General features: G+C 41.1%; 2 protein-coding genes across 4 annotated transcripts in view; both read right to left on the reverse strand.

The window, feature by feature from the left end:
• Positions 1-510, reverse strand: part of si:ch211-236h17.3 (carbohydrate sulfotransferase 11) — a 28544-nt gene extending 28034 nt beyond the window's left edge. The window contains exon 1 of the mRNA XM_040158472.1: positions 355-510. The gene's annotated coding sequence lies outside the window, so the exon portion shown is untranslated. The remainder of the gene's footprint in view (positions 1-354) is intronic.
• A 4382-nt stretch (positions 511-4892) lies between these two features.
• txnrd3 (thioredoxin reductase 3) lies at positions 4893-22141 on the reverse strand. 3 transcript variants are annotated; one of them, XM_040158579.1, is made up of 16 exons: positions 21965-22141; positions 19214-19274; positions 16446-16555; positions 15978-16085; positions 15644-15716; positions 15401-15520; positions 15114-15256; positions 14524-14639; positions 12512-12737; positions 12038-12130; positions 10364-10440; positions 9167-9323; positions 8901-9008; positions 8266-8361; positions 8028-8162; positions 4893-6199 (listed from the first exon to the last, which is right to left on the reverse strand). In XM_040158579.1, exons 3-16 carry the CDS (start codon positions 16530-16532, stop codon positions 6137-6139), a joined length of 1602 nt encoding a protein of 533 aa, XP_040014513.1. In that variant the 5' UTR covers positions 16533-16555; positions 19214-19274; positions 21965-22141; the 3' UTR covers positions 4893-6136. The 3 variants fall into 3 exon arrangements, with proteins under 3 accessions (XP_040014513.1, XP_040014512.1, XP_040014511.1); XM_040158578.1 differs by having other exon boundaries at positions 21876-22141; XM_040158577.1 differs by lacking the exon at positions 21965-22141 and adding an exon at positions 20020-20136.
• Positions 22142-22182: the final 41 nt, after the last annotated feature.

Genomic DNA, 22182 nt, shown 5'->3' on the forward strand with positions numbered 1-22182 from the left:
GAGCTGTATTCCCTCTGTGTGTTTGACACAAGTCCAAGGCTCAACTCCCAGCTGGAGAGACACGTTATACTCCTCGAGCCCTCCTCTCCCTCTAGTAAACCTGCCCTGAGGATCAATTGTAAACAGACTTTCTGCAGCAGAGGACGAGTCACATGCTGGTTTATAGGGCACACGGTGTACAGTACAAAAGGTGCGGACCACAGCAATGCCTCTCAGTGCAAAAGGAGAGGGAGACTCTAAAACAAATTATGATGCCTTGTTTGCGTGCAATGTGCGCGTGAATGAACAGAATTAAAACCGAACTTGAATCATTTCACCTCGTTTGGATGCGAAAAATTTGCTGTGGAAACTCACCACGGCACAAAGCGCTCCTAACTCCTCTGTCGCCCACTTGCGTCACATTTCGAGGACGTAAGGGACTAGTGCAAGTTGCGCTGTGAATTCTGCCACGCTGTGATGAAATAGGCTGTTCAGCAAAAAAAAAAGAGCTAAAGAGTCCTCTCAGCACTTACAAGGCCAGAACAGGCTGCAGACACCTGTGAGAGTGGGCTGCCATCTAAAGGCCAATGACTGTCAGCAGCAGCAGAGTCCACAAAAACTTAGAAAGAACAACCAAAGCATGTGAGTCAGAGTAGCTGGGGATCATTTACAGCTTACGTTAAATGAACAGGGTGTAAAATATTATTATATTATTATATTGCAGGTCTACCGCAGGGAAAGGAGTAAGGAGTACCAATGAATTTTGGTAATCTGGGAAGTCACAGCCCTAGTTTCTGTGTTAAATGGTACGAAAGTGTCAATATAAATTCAGATATTGCGCCGTTAAACATTACATCAGCTGGTGAAGATGTAGATTTAACACAAAACCATGAATAAGAGAGTTAACCATGTGTCACCACGTGACTACAACCGCTAAGTGCATTGGACAAATGAATGAGTGGCTGTGTGCCTGAATTCTCCACAGCTGAACACAGAAAAATGGGCTCACCTTGTAACCGTGACACTGAAAATCGAAAAAATCAAGCCAGAAATCTTGGTGTGGTTAGGGGACCCGGCCCCAAGTGTCACCAGCCACGTTGAAGCAATTACAAACTCGGCCTACTACCACCTTAAAAGAATAGCAAGAATGAAAGGATCTTTGTCCGAAAAAGGCACAGAAAATCTTAGTCTTACGCTTATTTTCAGCAGCCTCGGCTATCGTAGCGTTGTCTTCACAGGTCTTGGTAAAGAATCAACCAGTCCAGGATGCTGCTGCCAGAATCCTCACCAAAACAAAGAAAGTGCAGCACATCACACATCACCCGCAGTTAACAATAAATTACATATGTAACTTCCTTTTTTACCTTTAACTATTTATTTTCTTGTTTTTGCCTTTTTTTCCTGTTTTTATTGTCTTTGAAATGCAGTTTTAATGTTATCTTAATGTCTTATTTGGAATGTGTTTCTATGCCTCTGTAAAGAACTTGGAATTGCCTCATGTCTGAACGGTGCTGTATAAATAAACTCGCCATGCCTAAAAATGTGTAATGTAAATTGTTAACCTTAAAGAATTTCATTTTTTTTGTCTGCAGTTGTCTTATCCCATGATAAAAAGCAGAGAGAGCCCCCAGCTTCCTCCTCTTCCACCACTCCTGATCGCACGTCTCAGAACCCTATTAATCAATAACCATGTTAAATAGAATGTCATTACACTTAAGGTGATGTACTTGAAATTCACCGACTGACTGCAGTTCATATTGTTTCACAGAGGTTAATCATTTGCAGCAAGCACAATACAATTTTCTAGTCATCGTGAGTCCACAGTTAGTATGTATGAGACCTGATTACGTAAGCATGGGTTTCACCAGTGACTTATGGCCGGTGATGACAAGGTGATAAAAGTGTGCTGAAAACAGCAAGTCATAATGAGAATCCATGGTGTCAACAAAGGCTTGAGTTTCCCTCTGGCGACTTCCAGCTTTTCCACGACATTTTATCCTAAACTGCCTCTTCCACAAAGCTGCTACCTGAAGCAGGAGTCAAGGTAAACTGGCTTGTCTTTCAAATGGGGGTTATATCGGTGCCATTTATAATAACAAAGGTCTACGTTTATTCTACAGACAGATACTATCAGCCATAATAAAAGGAAGCCCAAAAGATACGCGAAGAGGCAAGTCTATTGTGGTTTAGCCTTGCTCTAGTTCCAACAGTAGCTGTTACAAATGTCACTTCCTTATTAGAGAGCGGTTGAGTAAAAAAGACTTTGTTTTTGCAACAGTTGCAAGGTTGGATGTTACAAGATACACTCGGAAATAAAGTGAAAAAGCACTGCATTGGGACATAAGGCAAAGAAACAAAACAATGTTTTTGCTTTCTTGTTAAGATTTTGATCATTGTTAAGATTCATTTTGATAAAATATTCTTGATCGGTTGTCTAATATAAACAGAACAATCGTTATCAGATTGTCAAAACAAATGTGGTTATTTTTGGATGTTCTGAGAGCATTTTGTCACTGAAAGAGATATAAAAAAAAACCACAAAGAGATGCAAAAAAACCCAAAAAAAACTACAAAGAGACATAAAAAAAAACCAAAGAGATGCAAATCAACTATAAAGAGACACAAAAAATGGACACAGGTAAAACAAAGAGACGGACATCCAATGACATTGTTTCACAAGACACAAAATGGCCACAACTCGATGCAAAACGACCACAGACAAAAAACAGCTACAAACAACAAAATCTATTGGTACTCCTTTTCAATTCCCCAGAGTTGTATTTAGCTCCTGCTCCTTTGTAAATACCTCGTGTATTTATTTGTGTTTGTTCATTTGACAATATACGGTAAAACCAAACGACATTGAAGAAATGCAGATTCATTTTATTCCAGCGCCCCAATACTGACGTCATAAAAGTCTCTAATGCACAACGAGGACATCACGGGACAGCGAGATCACATACCTCTTGTTCTTTTTGTGTACACCAGAGTGCACTGCTTTTATTCGCTTTATCGAGGGGAACCAATTAGGCACAAACATACAGACGACGGCGTATAAATTTAAGTCACATGGACTCACAACTGGCCGTTTAATTGGGCAGTTTGAGAGAAATGAAATAAACTCAGTGGATGATCAACTCCTCACGGAAGGGTGAGAGGGATTGTACTGCACAGATATCTGTCTTTAAAGGACCAGCATTGTCCTGATTAGTTGGCAGACTGGGACAGTGATGGTCTCATGCTCCACTCGTTCCGCTTTCCTTTATTTCTGTGAAGATGTAAATAAAGTGTCCATAAAGTGAAGTTACCGAGCGTTACAGCAGTAACAGGAGTTTGGGTAGATTTCAGCTTCAGACATTTGAACGGGCCTGTTTGTGAGTGCTACTGAAATGACAAATGCCGGTGAATCAGGCACGTCCGACCACTGGCAGACCGTCCTCACTAAAGTTGGCATCAGCCAAATCAAACTCATCAAAGCCGGCGTTGTCATGGCAGCCCCCGCGCAGGTGACACCGTTTTCACGCGTGAGCCGCTGGACCTGACAAAGGCTTCACACCAGCCCGGCTGCTATTGATCAAGACCGCCACTTGTGGAGGCTGTATAGTCCCACAGACACCGAGGAAACGGTGCTATTATTTCTCCACTGCTCTCTGATGTAGACCATGTGAATAGGCTGCCCACTTCAACGGGGTGATTTTGATCCGCTGGACCCGTGTACGAGCAGCACTCAAAATATTCCCCATCCTCCTCATTATTTAAATTGCGCTGCAGTGTGAGGGTTTTCAATTTGAAATAAATAAATGAGACATTATAAAATACATTTTAAGAAATGAAGGAAGCTAATGAGATTGCTGCGAAATGTTCTGTTGTATACATCAGTAGAAACAGTTCATCTTATTATTATTGATTTCAATACCCTTTTTAAAATAAAGATTTTCATTCTGTCATATTTTAGCTAGCTAGAGTAGAGATGCCACAAAGATGATCATTTTTTGCTCATCATAAAGTTGCGTGTCATAGTGCACTTGAGCTAGCTGAGGGGTCATGTGATTGGCTGTGGGCTGAGGTGGTGACAAACGACATCATTGAATAAAAAGCGACATTCTGAGATGAAACGTGACATGAAAGTGTCATTGGGGAGAAAAGGGGCATTTTGACAGAAAATATTTTTCAACAATACAAATGAGCTCTTTTTTATGAAAATACAAATGAATCATTTATAAGATGAAATAAGAAATTCTTAAAACTCACAATTCATTAGTTGGTTATATTTAACACGATTTATTCATATCTCTTTGTTTTTTTAGTTTATTGTTAAGCAACTTGGGGCTCCATACGGGAAAATGCAGAGACCCGGTCTGAATAAATGTATGTTTAATGAGAAAACATATTACAAACTTTATCACCACTGTTGATAGCCTTTGGTCTCTATTTACTTAGGAAACTTTTGCCCATAAAGTTATTCATGTTTGCGCTACACTTGTTAAAGAAACGTGTGGAAAAAGTCTATCAGCGGTTGAATTCAATTAAGCAACACAGGTTGTGTTATATATACACTTGATAACCTTGATAGTTAAATGGAATGAATGAAACAAACAATAGATTATAACCTTTTATATTTAGGTCTTATATAACAGGGACTATGTTGCATTTGGAAACTAGGCCACATTTACACTGGTCCTCCATTTGTCTACTAGTATCAGGCTCCTAAACAGCAACTTTTTAAAAAAAAAAAACTTTTTAGGAAAATGATGAGCATGACGCTTGGGAACCGTTTGCAGAAACTCTCTGTGCAATAGAACATGAAAACCATCTGCCCTGTATTTCAGTTATTTTGTGGACTTTTACCTCTGTTACGTTTATAGCTTCAGGTCAAGCTGAAACTGCTTTCCATAAGTGAAGGTCTGACAAAATTGGAGGTGAATTCTTACTTTATTAAATCTTCAGAGAGAAGTAATCTACAGTGGTTTGACACCAACGAACAAGTCGTTTATAAAGACAACCGACGTTACTCACTGACAGTCGGACTGTCCTCTAGAAGAGTGACTATATCTTTTACATACACATAATGCAGAGGCAAACAGCAAGATCCAACAAACATTAAATTAATAGAGTAAAAACTTAACTTGAGAAAATGTTTTTGTTGAAACACAACATTCAGTACAATTCTGGTTTATCTTCCATTCAATTCTATCTGAAAGTGTTTGTGACGCGGCACACCAGAGGTTTGAAAGGTGTAGATCTGCTGGCTCTTGCTCTCTCTCTGCAGACTTGTTTAGATAAACACTTTGGTAGAGAAAAATGGAGTTCCTCTTTAAGGCAGAAAACCCTGGTGCCTCCAGACAGCAAAGACATAAATATTGACAGCAACATGTATAGACCTCGATTTTATCTTAAAGACTGGTAAAAGGAATGTGTGGAATGATGAGGGCTCAACAGAAGAGACATGATGATGTTTAATCTACACATACATGCACCAGATTAAATAATAAACTTCCACCACAAGCTGGAGCAGAGCTCAGAGGTGTGCATCCATTCAAATCCTGTGTGCGCTAATGTATATCTATCCTAATAAATTCAATTTCAATCAGTATACCATGTGTATGCTGGGGAGTGAATGACATGTGTTTTAAGTTGTGTGTGTGTGTGTGTGTGTGTGTGTGTGTGTGTGTGGGGGGGGGGGGTTGGACGAAGGGTTCGGGCCACCATCAGGTGCTTCTGCAGAAGGACATCGATCCTCGCCCACCTCATTATTTTGGGTTACGGGCCAGGACGTCACAAACAGCCCAAACACACATTGTCAAAAGGTAGTGTGTGTGTTAGGTGCTCCTCTGAGAAGAACGCGCTGGTGGAGCCCGGTAGAAAAATCAGCAGAGTAACCCCGCTGTTCAGCAGGCTGCCCTTATATCAAACTACCCCAGCCAGAGCCGCAGACTCACATCCTCAGCTCTGGCTTCTTCCAGTCACCTCTCAGCTCCCAGTGAGCCCAAATGAGTGCTTTCACTGATTCAGACGCTGGCTATGGTGTTCGGTTCGTCCTGAGAAACAACTTCCCTGTAAAGTGAGCGACTGGAGGTGAGGCTGAGCTTAAAGGTCGAGTGGTAACGGGAGGAGGGTCTAATATGAGAGCAGCCCGCTAAACAAGCAGGGTTTAACCTCAGCAGCCGGCCTGGCTGATGTCTCCACCAGAGCTCTTGGTCACCTCCAAGGTGGTAAAGACCTAAAAAGGATAAGGAGACGCATAAGTCAGGATGTGCAGCTTTATTATGCAGCTTTTACAGGCTATCTGCAAGTTTCAGGAACACACACTTAACATTTTCTTAAAAGGTACCTGGAATTAAACTATTTAAAAACACAAAACTCCTGCTTTGTAAGTGAACATTGTGGTTGTGTGTGTAAAACTATAAATGTTGAGTTAAATCAAGAGGAAGACCAATATATTACACACAGTTATGGAGATAACATCCTTAATCTCAGATGAAGATATTATGGGCCAAGGTTTGTTACAAAATGGAATTCCAAGTAATACAGAACATCAAACAGGAGGAACTTGAGCTGCTTAATGTGCTACAATTACCACCATACTACATTAACATAATGAATGGGTTGTGCTAAAATCTTAAACTATTAGGATTAATTAAGACAATTTATGTACAGCATGCACCACAGTAGAAATACATTTAAATATTCATTCAGCTCAAAATCTGCAACAAACTATAAAAAGATAAAAACAAATCAGACATGCTAATATTTATAAGCCGTTGCCTGTGGCTGCCGTGTTTAATGTGGTCTGATCAAAGGTGTGTCTGGCACAGCCAGATCATTCAAACAGAATTAGACTGAAATAGTAGCCAAGTGATTGAGCAAGAAATATTTCAGCAGGAAGAGAATGATTCATGACCTTGGCAAAGCTAATCAGTGTGCAGAGTGGTTTAGATTTTGAGATTTCAGTTTTTTTTCTTCTGTATGTCACATTTTAAAAGAAACCCAAGTGCAAATCTGATAGAGCCAGCAACATACTGCTAGGCCGTCTACAGAAATGCACAGCTTGCTGTTTACGGTCAGCATGTTTGTAATGCATTTTGTCCTTTCCTGCTGAGTTCTTACTGGTTAGTCAACAGGATACTGTTGCTACATACTGTAAAAACCAGACAATTTCTGCACTGGGCCCGGTTTGTCAGGGTGATTTTAGGTTGCTCTGAAGATAGGCCAGTCTTCATTTTGCTCTAAGATTAGTCTGAAGCAATTTAAACAGTTTGACAAAAAGAAAGACTGACTTGTTATAAGGCTAAAAAGGTGGTCATCCCACCCTAAAGCCAACTCTGAACTAAGATCCCTGTTTCCAGGGTAACAGCCAGCCACACCAAAGCTAAGAAAAGTTAGCAGAAGTACTGAGCCCTGCCACATCAAGATGCCACAGCATCTCAGCTCTGCTACAGGTCTGAACCTGTTTTAACAGCAAAACATCCTTGTATCTGTCACATTTTTCCAGAAGGCAAACATTTTCTGCTAGAGCAAAAGAGGCTGAGCAGTTTGACACAGTTGCTTGGTCAGATATGTTTTTTAGATTAAAAAGTCTAAATTCACTCAGAATTCATGGTAAATTAGTCCACAGTCAAACAGTTTAGTGTGGCCGATACATTTTGACATCTATCTGAAGTCTGATTATTTGTTAGATCTAAGCCATAGTCAAAGTCTATCATTGTGAAACCAACCACAGACATCAACCAGACTGGCACTCAGAGTCCCTACCACCACCAAGGCGAAAAATGCTCCATCTCACAACGTAAAGGAAAGTGATAAGAAAAAAAAAAAACAGCTCTACACCAAAATCCACGGGTTCTTCCCTGACCCATGCCCCATCCCTCCACCAAGTTTGGTGAAAATCTATACTTCTTTACTTTTTGCATAATCGTGCTGACAAACGAACCAACCAACCAACCCACCCACCCACCAAACCAAGACGGACACAGGTGAAAACATAACCTCCTTGGCAGAGGTGAAAAAAGCTTAGATTCTGGCTTATAATGACAGAGTTTCCTTCTTACCTCAGCACAGGTCGGGTGAATGCCGATGGTGCTGTCCAGCTGCTCCTTGGTGACTCTACATTTCATGGCTGCACCGTAGCCCTGTGTCACCTCACCTGCATTGGGGCCCAGGTAGTGGAACCCAATGACTCGATCCTACAAAACAAAAACGTAATTCAAGTGACACATCAAGGGGTCCAAGTTGTTGGTAACTACGGTCTCAATTCATACAACTGTGTAAAAGTATTACTGATCTTACATTATCCAGTTTATTGCAGATGATCTTGGCGTAGCATCTGTTGTTGTCCCTGCTGGGCACAGTGAACTCCAGAGGCCAGAACAGACTGTGGTACACCTGAACATAGAGACCAGAAACACAGTGATGGTCCAGGACTATGTAAACGGCAACCAAATGCATTTTATATGAAATGAATGACATCAGTTCGTCTCAGCTCAAATAATTTTATTTAGGCAGGTAGCACTAAAAATTGAAAACAAAGAATTGTAAAATTTTAATGTTCAAATAAATCTGCAGTCAAAGTCTGCCTGGGTGTACCGGGGAGCTCACATTACTGTAAAACAGATTAGTGCGCCATGTGTTTTGTGACTAGCGCAGACCAAACTTATATGACTGGACAAAAACATGCACGTTTTCCCACATGACCAAGTGAGTCAGCGGAATTTAAAAACAATTATTTGTGTTAGCTTTTATTAGACATAATGTGTTTCTGGCCAAGTCTACTGATGTAAGAGGATTACATGTCTTCACTGATTTCGGTTGAACTCTTGTTTTAGAATTGCACTTTACTCCAGCCAGCCACAAGGTTCACATTAAGGTGAAATACAGCTCTAATAAATTATTCAGACGACTGTGTGCAAGTGTGTGTGTGTTACCTCGATGTTGTCCTGCCCGTAGAGCTCAGTGGCTCTCTCCTCTGATAGACCGCAGGAGCCGTACTCCAGTGGGGTGAAAACAGTTGTGGGAACGTTGATGTAGTCACACTGCACAAATACAGACAATTTATTACCATTTGTTGTAAGGGGAAATAAAACCTGCTGTCACATGTCAGAAATATTCCAGTCACAATTGGAACAGTGGAGGATTTTACATCGAGGCTTCAGTGGATCTACAGAACAAGTGTCTCTTAAGGCCGAGGCACCTTGAGTGTCGATCCCCCGTAGAGGCGTCGTGCTAACAGCTTGCCAGCCTGGATGGCGACGGGTGTCAGCTCCCACTTGCCTTCCAGAATGTCTCCAATGGCGTAGATGTGGGGCACACTGGTCTGCTCTTCATCATTCACTGGAATTTTCCCACTCCTAGACAATGGTACACCACAGAGTTCAGCAAGGAAGACCACTATACTTCATTTAGATGTTATGCCTTTTTAGTAGACTAAAATTACATTTTAGCCCATATTTAATTATATCATTATGACTGCTAGGAACATGCAAACATAAAAATACCGGAAAAAATGACTATAGGTAAATACATATTTGGCCAAAGGAACAACAGCAGCAGCGGGGTGTCTGCACATCACAGGGCAGAGATCAAATTTAAGTGGGTCTAAGGTCATGTTGAGCAGCATGGAGATATATAGTTGTAGCAGTATTTATATAAGCCCTGTTTATATTGTACTCTGTAAAGCAGCAGAACAAGCAAACCTGTTGATGGGCCCTGACACAGGAGGCCCTGAGGCTGTGTGTTGGTTTGATCTGAATACTACTGTGGTCATAAGACTGGGGCATATGACTCAAAGCGCTCTTAAACTGGCCTCATGCTGTCTTAATCCCTGTTGGCCTCATAGGCTGAACCATTCAGTCATTCACAAAATAGTGGACAGACAACATCCTCAAAGAAAAGGCTACATTCACAATGCCTGTAATATGAAAATAAATAATCAACTGCAAACATACAACTTTATAATATTATTTTAGCGTTAACTCGGGTTTTCCAACTAAAGCTTTGAAATATAAATGGGCAGGAAAAAAAGGACAACAGGAAATACTGTACGGATGGGGCACATTAAACCAAAGTGGATCTAATCAAGTTAGTGCAGACAATGGAGCATAATGACATAAGCATGTAAAACTCTTACATTTAGAGAATTTATTCTCCTCCATTAAAAACATGCTGATACACTGCAGAGGGGCTTTGTCATCTTACTAACAAGACACCCCTCCTCTTTCCTGATCAAATCCCCCAGGGCACTCATACACCGCCCCTGCAGAGAGCCATGGGATGGCAAGAACTGCTGAATCACTATGACTGTACCATGACTCTTAAAGGCACAGGCCACCACATGTAACAGAGATAAGTGTATGTAGGAAAAACAGACACAATGAGATAATAAACTTACTTGGGGTTGACTTTCACCCCTGTCTTGTCCAGACCAATCTTGTCTGTGCACGCATCTCGGCCCACTGCTATCAGCACCTGAAGAGCAAAAAAAATGGCTTGTTGAGTTTCAACAAAGTCCTCAGTCAGTGAAGGTGCTTGTGCTTTATTTGCACTCGAATGGCTAAATAAATAAACTATGGATAAGAAAATGGTATTACATCATATCAATGTCATGGTTTGCTTTAATTATTTCCTTTCTTTGATCCTCTATATTGTTTGGCATCAACCCTGTGTGACAGCTGAATATCAGAACAACACGGCAGCTTTCTGGCTTTTTTAAACTCTCAACAAAACCTGATGTTTAACCTTGACTTTCAATGTGAAATAAAAAATGTAAAATTTACAGATAATGCAAAACAAAACAACAAAAACCCATCTACATTTGGCTAGGTATCCATAAAAACAATAGAAATAAAACCTGATCCAACAAAATTATGTGTTCAATAATAAACAAGTAAAAAAATAAATACTCATATGTACAAATTGTGTAAAACATTATCATAATTCAAGCAATTATTATAAAATGTGGATTTATCACTCTTATTTTCACTGTAACAGTTTTATAGGGGTTCTTTTTTATTTCATATTAAAAATTGTTATTTCAAAAATGTTTTTATTTCATGTCACTTCCATGACAATGGTGTCACCACCACCCCACTCACCTTGCAGCCAATCATATGTTCCCTGCCTTTCTTAAGCTAGCAAGCTCACCTGCACCTTTTAGCTAAAGCAGCAATAATTTCAAACTAATTCTGAGTCAACTATCTACAGTAGCTGCTGCTGTAAATAAACACAGTACACAGACACAGAAACCGATATTGCCCTTTAATCATTTAGCTTAACACGTTTGGTCATTCTGTGCTTGGTTTATTACTCAGCATTAAAGTGAAGAGACAGTATTAGTAGCAGCGGCAGCAGCAGCAGCGGAGGTAGCTAACGTTAGCTGGTTAATTTAGAGTTGCCTCAGCAGCATTTTGAGTTTAAAGATGTTCCTCAGACAAAAACACAAAACCCTGAGGAGCAAAAAAGACATAGTTTGTCTCTGTTGTCGCTCTATTCAACAGGAAGTAGCTAATACTGCTAACACTGTCTCTGGATTTTGTTGCAGAGTAATAATATAAACTCACGAGCTGGCCCAGATAGTGAGCTGGGAGCATCACCAAAAGTGAATAAATGATAAACCAACTTTTCCTTCACAGTAGCATTAGCAGCCTTGTTAAGCTAAGGCTTAGAACCTGAAGAGGTTTAGTTACTGTGGCTGTGTACTGTTTATTTACAGCAGACTCTAGCTCGTTGATTCAGAATTATTTTGACATTGATGTTGCTCTAGCTAACAGGAGCTAACTGCTAAATCTGGCAGCATTTGTACATGCTTATAAAACTGATCAGTAAATAACATTTTATAATAAAGACTTGAGTTTTACTCAGTTCTTCCATTATTTCACAAACTGCTGGTTAATTTATATATTTTATAAATTTTATTGATATGATTATTTATTTTGTAATGTGTAATTTATTTATGATTGAACACTTTGGAATTCCATACAAAGTGGCCCCAGAGAGAAACATCACACACAACTTACTAGGTATATAAGAAGTTAAGGGAACGATGAAGTGATAGATCAGTACATACAGTGTTGTACTCTCCCTCGATGATCTCATCGGTTTCCGTGGACTTGGCCGTCACTTTCAGCCTGCCAGGACTGCCAGCTTCCAGCTCCTCTACCTGACACATACAGATGCCGGACAGTCAGAGCGGGGGGGAAAGAAAAAAATCGTCGAGCTTCTGTTAAATGACTAGCTGATAGATAAGATTTATGATGCAATATAGCAAGAAAATAAATAGGGTTACACACAGATCAAAGTCTGATGACTACCTGTTGCCTTACAAATGGAGCCTACCTTAAGTAACATGAAACTGTTTAAAACCCAAATGTTTTTTAAAAATCAACTAATTTTGATGGTTAATGGCCGTTTCCAAATATTAAGTTTCCTCTGCACCTAGTCATATCAAAACAAGCAAGATTTAGTCTGTCAGATTGTATTTTCGCTGAGGCAGCATTTCCACTTACACACACACACACACAGCAGTTTAGTTAACACTCACCTTTAAAGGGACATATTTGCGGAGGAACTTAACACCATGCTCCTCCATGTGCTCTCCGGCACGGTTGGCCATGTCCTGGTCAAAGCCCCTCAGCAGAATGGACCGGACCATGATGGTGACATCGAGACCCAAGCCGGCCAGGAAGCCCCCGCACTCCAAAGCCACGTAGGACGCCCCAACAACCAAGGTCTTTCCCGGGCAGTGAGGCAATGAGAAGAGGTCGTCACTTGTGGAATAACAGACAGACACAGAGGCTTTCTGGTTAAAAATAAAACCGTTGTCTCTCCACACTACATACCTAGATATACAAACCAGTATTCAACACACACTACTATTGTCCATATAGAGATGCCCAGTCTGGGGTTGTGTCTTTTGTCACACACCCACCTTTGGGTAGTGGGACTAAATGAGCAGCATGAGACCATTTGTAGGTTGCCAAAACAGTGGCCTAATCACAAAACACCTGAGGATAATCTTACATAATATTTAGACAGCTGGGAGATTAATGGATGCCCTGAGGCACAGCCACCTGCGGAGGATGCAATAGTCAAGGGCCCTGTTTCAGAGAGTGGCTTTAGTTAAAACACTGAGTTTATTAACCCTGAGATGAGGGAAACTGGGTTTACCGTTTCAGATTGATTTTATGATCAGTCAGTCATCAATGTAGGGACAGTGACAGCGATCTCTTCCATTTAAATTATTACAATCATGGCTTCATCCTCAGCTCAAAATAAAATCTATACATTGTGTATTTCTAACACTGACTCTGTGGACATTAAGACAACTGTCAAGTGGTCAATCATTTCCCCTGCACTGAAACACTTACTGTGCAATAACTGCTGCAAAAAATCTGTGTGAAGCTTTAGACACTGATCTATGAATAATCATTTCTCATGGTGTGACTGGTAAATGGTCGCCCTGATGGGACATTCCTACCATAGTTATCATATCAGACTGTATATTATGTGATATTTCTGAGGGAAGATGATTGTAGTGCAGCTCAAAAGACAAACATTTAAAAACTGGACTAGATGTGGTTTTAAAAAAGTGAATTTTTGAATATAGGCTGCATACAGTCTGACCTTTTTTTGACAGCATTTCAATCATTACATTTAAATTTATTACAGTCTGAAATATAGTCATTAAATGCTGCTGAGCAAGATTTTTAAATGTAAAATGGACATCCGAAAATTTGCACTCAGTTTTAAGCTCAATGCTTTTTCAACTGCAACCAAAGTCATGAGGCTGTTACTGGGTCAGGCTATGAGCTTATATCATAGATCTATAAAGTTGTGTCTACCTGTTTGATCTATATTTTCATCTTCAGCTACCACCAGCACTTTGTCGTCATCACGTTACAATTGAATCAATATATTTAAAAATTGAATCTAACAAACAGTAGGATTTCAGCACTTTAGCATTCATTAAGGAAATTGAAGCCTGCAAAATGATGTGGTCTAGTTGCCTACGCTGAATAAAACGTAACAGTGTTCACTTATTGACTCTTTCCTCCATCTCAGGCTCTTTCACTGCTGCTGTTTTGTAAAGATACATGTGCATTACCAAACATTAATCTTCTAGCTCAACTGGATTAAAATGGAAGCTCTGTTCTTTATTCACCTGTTGCCATGGTGAATGGCATTATCGGAGCTCCACTGATGATGGCATTTTTTTGCTTAACCTGGCACCTGCTTAACTCAGAGTGAACGTACTCAGTTGATTGAACTGACTCTGATCAGCTTTTCTGGAACCAATAACTCAGTTTCCCATCTCAGGGTTCATCAACTCAGAATCCAGGGTTAGGCTCAGAGTTTGGTAAACCTCCTTTCTGGAATAGACCTCCAATCATTAAAAGGTGTCTTTGTGTTTTCAGAGATCATACTTGGTCAGACATCTTCTAAAACAACCTTCCGTTCAAAACGTGAGCTCTGGATGGGGCTTCCAATAACAGCACATTATTAGATAGGACTGGTGGTGTCAGATCCATCATGTCCCTGTCATTGTGCTCTCACCTGGTGATACAGTACTCCTTGTCTCCAGGAATACCCAGGTAGCGCGGCCTTTCACCTGTGGCTAAGACAAACCTGGCCGCGGTGTAAAATGTCTCCTTCCCTCGTTTGTTTGTTGCCTGTCAGTAAACACAAACAGAAGCTCTGAGATACTGTTGAAGCAAGGAGCAGAGAATTGCAATATGCAATTCTGACTGATTCATTGAGCAAAGACTTTTTGTTTTGGGTGCAGCTAGTGATGTGATCACAAGTAGAAAAGCGCACCACAGCGACAATGCTGAAAAGGCAGCCAATAAGGGAGGCGAAATGTTTAGCAAGGCTTTTTAAGACAATAAAAACAAAAACACGTCACCATGACAGGCAAGACACCATTTCAATGCAGACGGCTTATCAAGATTAGTTACGAGATTTGGGATGGTAACTTGGGCAACTAATATGGAAGACCTTAATCTTTGTATACAGATGAAACTGCATATTGTGGTTATAGAAAATGCTGTCCGTCAATTCTCCTTAAGTCGAACCAAACCAGCAATCCCAAAAAATATCTGTACGCACACAAAGAAGGTTAATTTATATCAAAAGTACTCATCTACCTTGATTTTGTGTGGTTCAATGAACTCTGCGTAGGCATTGACATAGTTGACATTCTTGTCTCTCAGCGCCACCCTGTATCCCCAGTTCAGTGAGCCGATGTAGTTATTCACTGCCGTCCTCATCGTCTCCCAGTTGTGTTTCACTGAGGACAGACAAAAAGGGCAGACACCCATCAGTGGAATCAGTAGAATGACATGAAGTGACTACCGATAAGTCTTGCCTCCGATTTACCACGGCAAGCAGGTGACCCTCCATAACCTCCTGGATCGTTGCTCTGAGCCCTCACCTGTCTCGTCAAACTCCCAGCCGAACTTGCGTGCGTCCTGCATGGCTACTCTCAACATGGCCGTCTGGTGCATCAGCTTCTTGGGAATGCAGCCAACGTTAACACAGGTTCCACCAAGACCTGATCACCCCAGCAGAGCAAATTAATGACACATGGTAATGGTCGGTTAGCCACCAAATTACATCCAAATAAATACTGCATTACATGTATCTAACTAGGTATACTGAAGTGGAAGTATCTTACCCCAGGTGGTTCCTTTTGGTGTGGGAACAACATAGTCCAGCACCATCACCTTTTTCCCCATTAAAGCAGCTTCCTATTGTCAACAGAGCCAGTGTTACTAAAACATTACATACATTTACCAATATGTTTCTCCATATGCAAGTTGAAACAGTTAATGGCTCCAAAAAAAAAAAAACCAAAAAAAAAAACAAAACTGTGGTTACAGCATTACAACATTAGCTTTAGTTTCACTCTGATTCTCTGTGCCAGCCACAAAATTGCACAACAAAATAACAGCCACTACAGAAAAGTTTTAACGGGTAACATGTGAATGTGTTTCAGCTTATCTATTCACCTTTGAACAGGACAGGCCTCCAGATCCTCCTCCGATGACGATCAGGTCATAGTCATAAGATCCATTCTCACCACTCAGTAGCTGCTGCAGGCTGCCATCTTTATGAGCCTGACAGAAACATGAACACAATACCGATCGATACACCACGTACGTTTGCCAATAATGTGGCAAAACCACTTTCAAGTATAGTATGAAATACTAAAAAACAAAAAAGCTTTCTACAGCTGTAATTATTTACAGGTGTCACAGTATGAGCACCATTATTTTAACAGCTACCATGAAACTTGACAGGTCGTTTTGAGAAATTTTAAGAAAACAAATTTAAAAAGCCATAATTTTCTGGTTCTGCCTCCTCACGTGAATATTTTCAGCTTTTTTTTTTTTTTTTAAAGTCTTCTATGATAGACACAAGGATTCTGAGCACCAAAGAACAAGACAGTCAAATAGATACACACTTTTGTTCCTTACCTGCATTGTTTTGTCACAGCCGCCTAGGTGTGTCTTGTTGATGAAGACATTAGGAACAGTTTTCTGTCCAGTCATCTCGAGCAGCATCTCCTGGTAGTTGGTTCCATCCTCTGGACAGAAGAGTTAATGTTCATTACATGCAAGTTAATAGGGTTGTTGAAAACTTATCATTTCTTCCACATAGTTAAATGCGTAAGTATTTGGACAGTGACACAATTTGATATTTTTCCTCCATACACCTCCACGATGGATTTGAAATTAAGCCATGATGCCAAGATGTTATTTCAGCTTTAATTCAAGGGGGTTTAACAAAAATACCACATTAACCTTCTAGGAATTACAGCTATTTTTATACATAGTCCCTCATTTTCAGAGGCTGAAAAGTAATTGGACAGATCAGCTTTATTATAAATATAAGGATTATTCTGGAACCCGTGGACATCACCAAATGCAGAGTTTCACCCCTTGAGATGCTTTGCCAGGCCTTAACTGCAGCTGCCTTTACATGCTGCTTGTTACTGGGTCTTTCTGCCTTCAGTTTTGTCTTTAGTAAGTGAGAAGCATGCTCAGTTGGGATGAGGTCGGGTGACTGACTTGGCCATCGAAGAATATTCCATTTCGTTGACTTGACAAGCTCTTGTGTTGCTTTTGCAGTATGTTTTGGGTCATTATCCATCTGTTCTGTGAAGAACCATCCTATCAGCTTTGCAGCATTTGGTTGAATCTGAGCAGATAGTATAGACCTACACACTGCAGGAGTGATCCTGCTCCTTCTATCAGCAGTCACATCATCAATAAAATACCAGTGGCCCAGTTCCATTGCCAGTCATAGATGTCCATGCCCTAACACTGCCTCCACCATGTTTGACAATGATGTGGTTTGCTTTGGATCATGAGCCGTTCCTTTCCTTCTCCAGACTCTTCTCTTCCCATCATTCTGGTACAAGGTAATCTTGGTTTCAACTGTCCAAACAATTGTGTTCCAGAACTGGGCAGGCTTTTTTTTTTTTTTTTTTACATGTTTTCTGGCAAAGTCTAATCTGACCTGTCTGTTCTTGAGTGTTACCAGTAGTTTGCACCTTGTGGTAAACCCTCTGTATTTACATACATGAAGGTGTCTCTTGATTGTCGACTTTGATGATGATATGCCTACCTCCTCGAGAGTGTTCCTGACCTGGCCAGATGTTGTGAAGGGTTTTTCTTCACCAATAAACAAATTCGGCCATCATCCACTTTAGTTGTCTTCCGTTGTCTTCCAGGCCTTTTGGTTTTACTGAGCTCACATATGCATTCTTCTTTTTAAGAAGGTACCAAATCTATCTGTCCAACAGATTTGTTTTGTTTTTTTTAACCTAATGATGGCCTCCTTCATTTGCATCAACACCTCTTTGGATCACATATTGAGAGTTACCATGAACAGCAACCAAATGAAAATTCAACGCTTGGAATCAACTCCAGACCCTTTAATCTGCTTAATTTGTCTTGAAATAACAAGGGAACAGGCCAAACCTGGTAATGAAACTGACTGTCAGTTATTTGTCCAATTACTTTTGAGCCTCTGAAAATGAGGGACTATTTATAAAAATGGCTGTAAATCATAAACAGTTAATTCAATAGTTTTGTTAAATCCCTTGAATTAAAGCTGAAAGTTTACACTTCAATCACATCTTGATGGCTTTGCTTCAAATCCTTCTTGGTGGTGTAAAGGCAAAATTATGAAAATTGTGTCACTGTCCAAATACTTACGCACCTAACTATCTAACCTTCATGTGGTAGTATTTGTACTAGCTCTGCATTATGTTTGTTTTGAATATTACTGAGTACCTGACAATACACAAATATATGGAAAAACAGTAAGAGGAAGTGTGCTATGCCATGAAATGTTTCACCCACTGAGTTAGTTAATTTCTGTATCAGCAAACCATTGTGTCTGTCTGTCTGTCTGTTATTGTGCCACTTACAACAAGCAAAAACAGGCCACGCTCAAATCGTCACCCATTTTTTAAAAGTCTGTATGTAGTGAGTTTGACCCATAGTTAGGTCTGTTTCACTAATCAGAGCTGACTAAGAACACAAAGCAGCATGGTTGCTATGGTTACCAGCAGTTTAATGTGCCCACTGATTTAGACTGGAAGGTAAACTGTCATACAGATCTTTGCTTGAGGTTCTAAATCAATAATATTCGCAATTGTGATCAACTCACTCATTAATCATCAGCATCCCTACATACCACCTTCAACATAACTGCGACAGAAATAACTTGGCAAGACAGAGCAGAGAGGTTGGAGTTTACTGAGATATGGCCTGGGGCCAAGATATCCTCAGTGAGTGACTCAGCATGTTTTGTCCTGCTGCAAAGGAAAACCACAGCAGTTTGTATATATATTCTATATAATGGGGGACAGTTTTTAAATGCGTTGGCACAAATCAGTGTGGATTCAAACTCAAGCATGAAAATGCATTTATATTTATTTCACGTTAAATTAAGTAAGAAGTACAAGACGGGTAAAGGAGATTAAATTTACTACACCTAATATATACGTATCATTTCAACAATTAACTGACATGAAACGATCTGAATGATTAGTATGTACCCCGAAGAGATGCAAGCATATTTCTGTCTGCTGTTCCTCTGACATTATCCAGCTTCTGCTTTTCCCTGGTGTCTGAACATGACTTTAAATAAACTTGTTATACTCTCTCATTCACAACCACAAGTGTAACAGAGCAGTCACATTTACAGAAGGGAGATGTTTGCTCCATCTTACCTATGAGGTCCAACTCCACCACGTTACACTCGACTTTCAGCTCCACGAAAAGGTCTTTTACCTTGGAAGACACAGTATGAAAAATTATGTATTAATTTCCTTAGTCACATGGCACATATTGTCCGAATGCAAAAGATATCAATATAACCCGAAAGACCTTTCCGTATTAACTGCAAACATTCACTTTAAATTGCTGTGTTCAAAGAACACTGAAATACTCCTCAGCCATCATTTAAACGAGTCTTAAAAAAGAATTACTGTGTTAAGTGTTAGCTAACCCCTCAGTGCCTCAGTTATATCGGGGGGACGACTGGATTTAGCTATAAGACACATAATTAGGCTGGGAACTATACAAATTAGGTGGGTACTTCAAAGAAACAAGTGCCCTTTGTAAACAGGAGGCATGCCGCGACAGTACATCTTTTATTTGAGCTCTTATTACCTTAACTGTAAGGTGTTAAGCTAGCTATGAGCTATAAATTATGTAACTTTTCTACATGCTACCGCATTCACATAAGCGGCTATCCGCACGGTTAACTTGATAACACTTGATATTTATGTCTACAAAATGTCGACCTAACATTAATTGTTAAACGGTTCCATGTTAGTCGTTAAGTGTGGTTTTTCCCTAACTTTGAAATAATAAACTTGGCATTCAAACGCAAACACATCATAGTTGCTGGCTGCATTAACGTAGAGAGGACAACCCAGCAATTAGACCAAGCCCGTCTACTTCGCGGGAGAAGATGGAAGTTTCCGATCGGCGAAAGCGAGGTCTCCCCCTGCGACAAGGAAAAAAAACATACCTTGACACAATACGGACAGTAGCTTTTGCTGAAAACCACCACTTGATTGGAGTCAATAAGCTGTTGTATCCGAGATTTCAGTTCATTCTTCCCGGTGTCATTCTCGATAGGAGGCATTTTCAATGTATTTCCGTCTGCCTGCGCAGGGCAAGCTTTGTTAGACGGCTGACTAGACAGTAAGCGGAAAAAACAAATTACACTAGACTGACTCTCTCTTAGTAAACGTACTAATGTCTTCTTGTCTCTTGGTCCTTTCCCCAAGAGAAAATACTAGACAGCAGCCCAATCGTGCGTCTGACCTCAGCCCCTCTTCCTCTGCTGTCAGCAGCTAATCTAGCACCCGCGCCAAACGTCTTGTCTTTCTTGTCTTGCTATTTTGGGTGCACTCGATCTGTGTCACCTTGTTCACTACCTATTACGTTGCTACTGACCGTCAACGAGAAGAACTCCGCCCGCACGCTCAATCTCGAGCTACAAAACGCACCTACCTACAAAACGTCACAGGGTTGCCGTTTTACATGTCTTTAAAGCACAAAACTATTTCCCCGAAATGTTTATGTGAAAACCAAAGTATTTCAGAGTTAAATGCGCTTTTAAAAAAAATAAAGACCTCGTAGAATTTGAGGCAACAATAACCGATGTGAGGGGGCCTACAGGCACCTCTGCAAGACAGCTAATCCTAAATTAGGAAAGAAGTGAAACGAAGAAAAGAATGGATGTATTAATGTTAATATGGTTAGCAAAAGAATGTAAAGTCGATGAATGATAATGTAGCGTCTTAGAAATGAACATTTCTATCTCGGTGTTAGCTCGAGCTGTCTGACTGCTGGTTCATGAGCCAATAGTCGGTTATTTAGCGCCATCTGCCGTTGAAAGTAGTCTATAACGAGTAACGGGTGGGCTGCAACTTTTAACTTATACTCAAGGGAGTTTTCTCCTCTCTACGACAAGGTTTTTTTTATGCTTCATTACATTCCCATGATAATTTCAGTACTTTCGGCCCACTTATCGACATAGTATTTTTCTGCCCCCTGTTAACGAACCCTCTACCATCCCCTTGGGAGGAAGGGACACAGGCAGCACATGAGCTCAAGCGGCCCAGGCACTCTGGACTGGCGGAAGGTGGATGCAGGGACTCCGTGGGCAAGTTAACCATCCAACCTCTCCATGCTGCTGTCATGACCGGGGCGGGCTTACGCAGGGCCGCCAAAAAAAGATATGGAAGAGGAGGCTGAGAAATCGGAGCTACTGGCTTTGGTTGCGAAAGGAAGGGGCCCAACAGCCGGGTGGGGTCAGCTGCGGGGGGATATCCCCAGTTGGCCTGCAACAGTAGGCCTAAGGTGTATGTTTTCCATATCTACATTATCTAAACAAAAAGTCACATTTAGACTTTCAAACGATGTCTAGTCAACATAATAACTGAATTGTATCGGGAGGTTGGAGGCCGTGGGGACCCAGGTTCCATCTGTTTAACCGTAATTTCTACTCCATTACTGGAAAGTTCCCTCAAATGAACTTGTCGAGCGCCTCGTTTCCTCGTTGCGAAATCGACACACTGGGGTGGAACTGTTAGTCATGCAACTATTGTGAGAAGCAGGCATGTCAACAGCGGCCAACCCGGCCCAGCTCGCCGGCGAGGATGAGCCAGTGTGATGCGAAACGGGCTGCCCAGAAAGGGCACGGGACTTAATGTCAGATAAGGTGCTGGATTAAAGTGAAGTAATGTCGATATTTTTACGGCAAGCTGGCAAGAGTTCAGACCCCACGCCTGGCATACGCCGTGTACAATCCTGTACGTCTAACGTGTGAACTGAAAAAAAAAAACAGGGTTCTTGAGGTACATGTGAACGCAGCACCTCAGCCACTACAGCTAACCCGCGGCTCCCCCGCCGACGTCACGTCGCTGACTCAGGTACGCATCATCCGAGAGACGCAATCTACACACATAGTTTTCAGGTGAGCGTCGCTGGGTGACCTCCGCCTTGAGTGCAGCTTAGCATCCGCGCAGACACAGTTCTCGGTAATTCAACAGGTTTGAACACGAGCAGACCCCTTCTGCTGCTGCTGCTGATGATGTTGATGGTGGCGAGGTGAAGGGCTTCACTCCCAGCTGGGTTGATCATCGGCTGCGCGCGCGCGCGCGAGAGCGTGAGTCAGAGAGAG

The sequence above is a fragment of the Xiphias gladius genome, chromosome 21 (genome assembly GCF_016859285.1).
Source record: "Xiphias gladius isolate SHS-SW01 ecotype Sanya breed wild chromosome 21, ASM1685928v1, whole genome shotgun sequence".
Classification (NCBI taxonomy): Eukaryota; Metazoa; Chordata; class Actinopteri; order Istiophoriformes; family Xiphiidae; genus Xiphias; species Xiphias gladius.

Excerpts from the sequence above, each read along its gene's own strand:
- txnrd3 (XM_040158577.1), bottom strand. The coding sequence starts at position 20,136 with ATGCCTCCTATCGAGAATGACACCGGGAAGAATGAACTGAAATCTCGG. Across the intron at positions 8,163-8,265 it reads TCTGCAATAAACTGGATAAT|GATCGAGTCATTGGGTTCCA; the intron begins GTAAGATCAGTA and ends TTTGTTTTGTAG. Across the intron at positions 6,200-8,027 it reads TTCACCCGACCTGTGCTGAG|GTCTTTACCACCTTGGAGGT; the intron begins GTAAGAAGGAAA and ends TATCCTTTTTAG.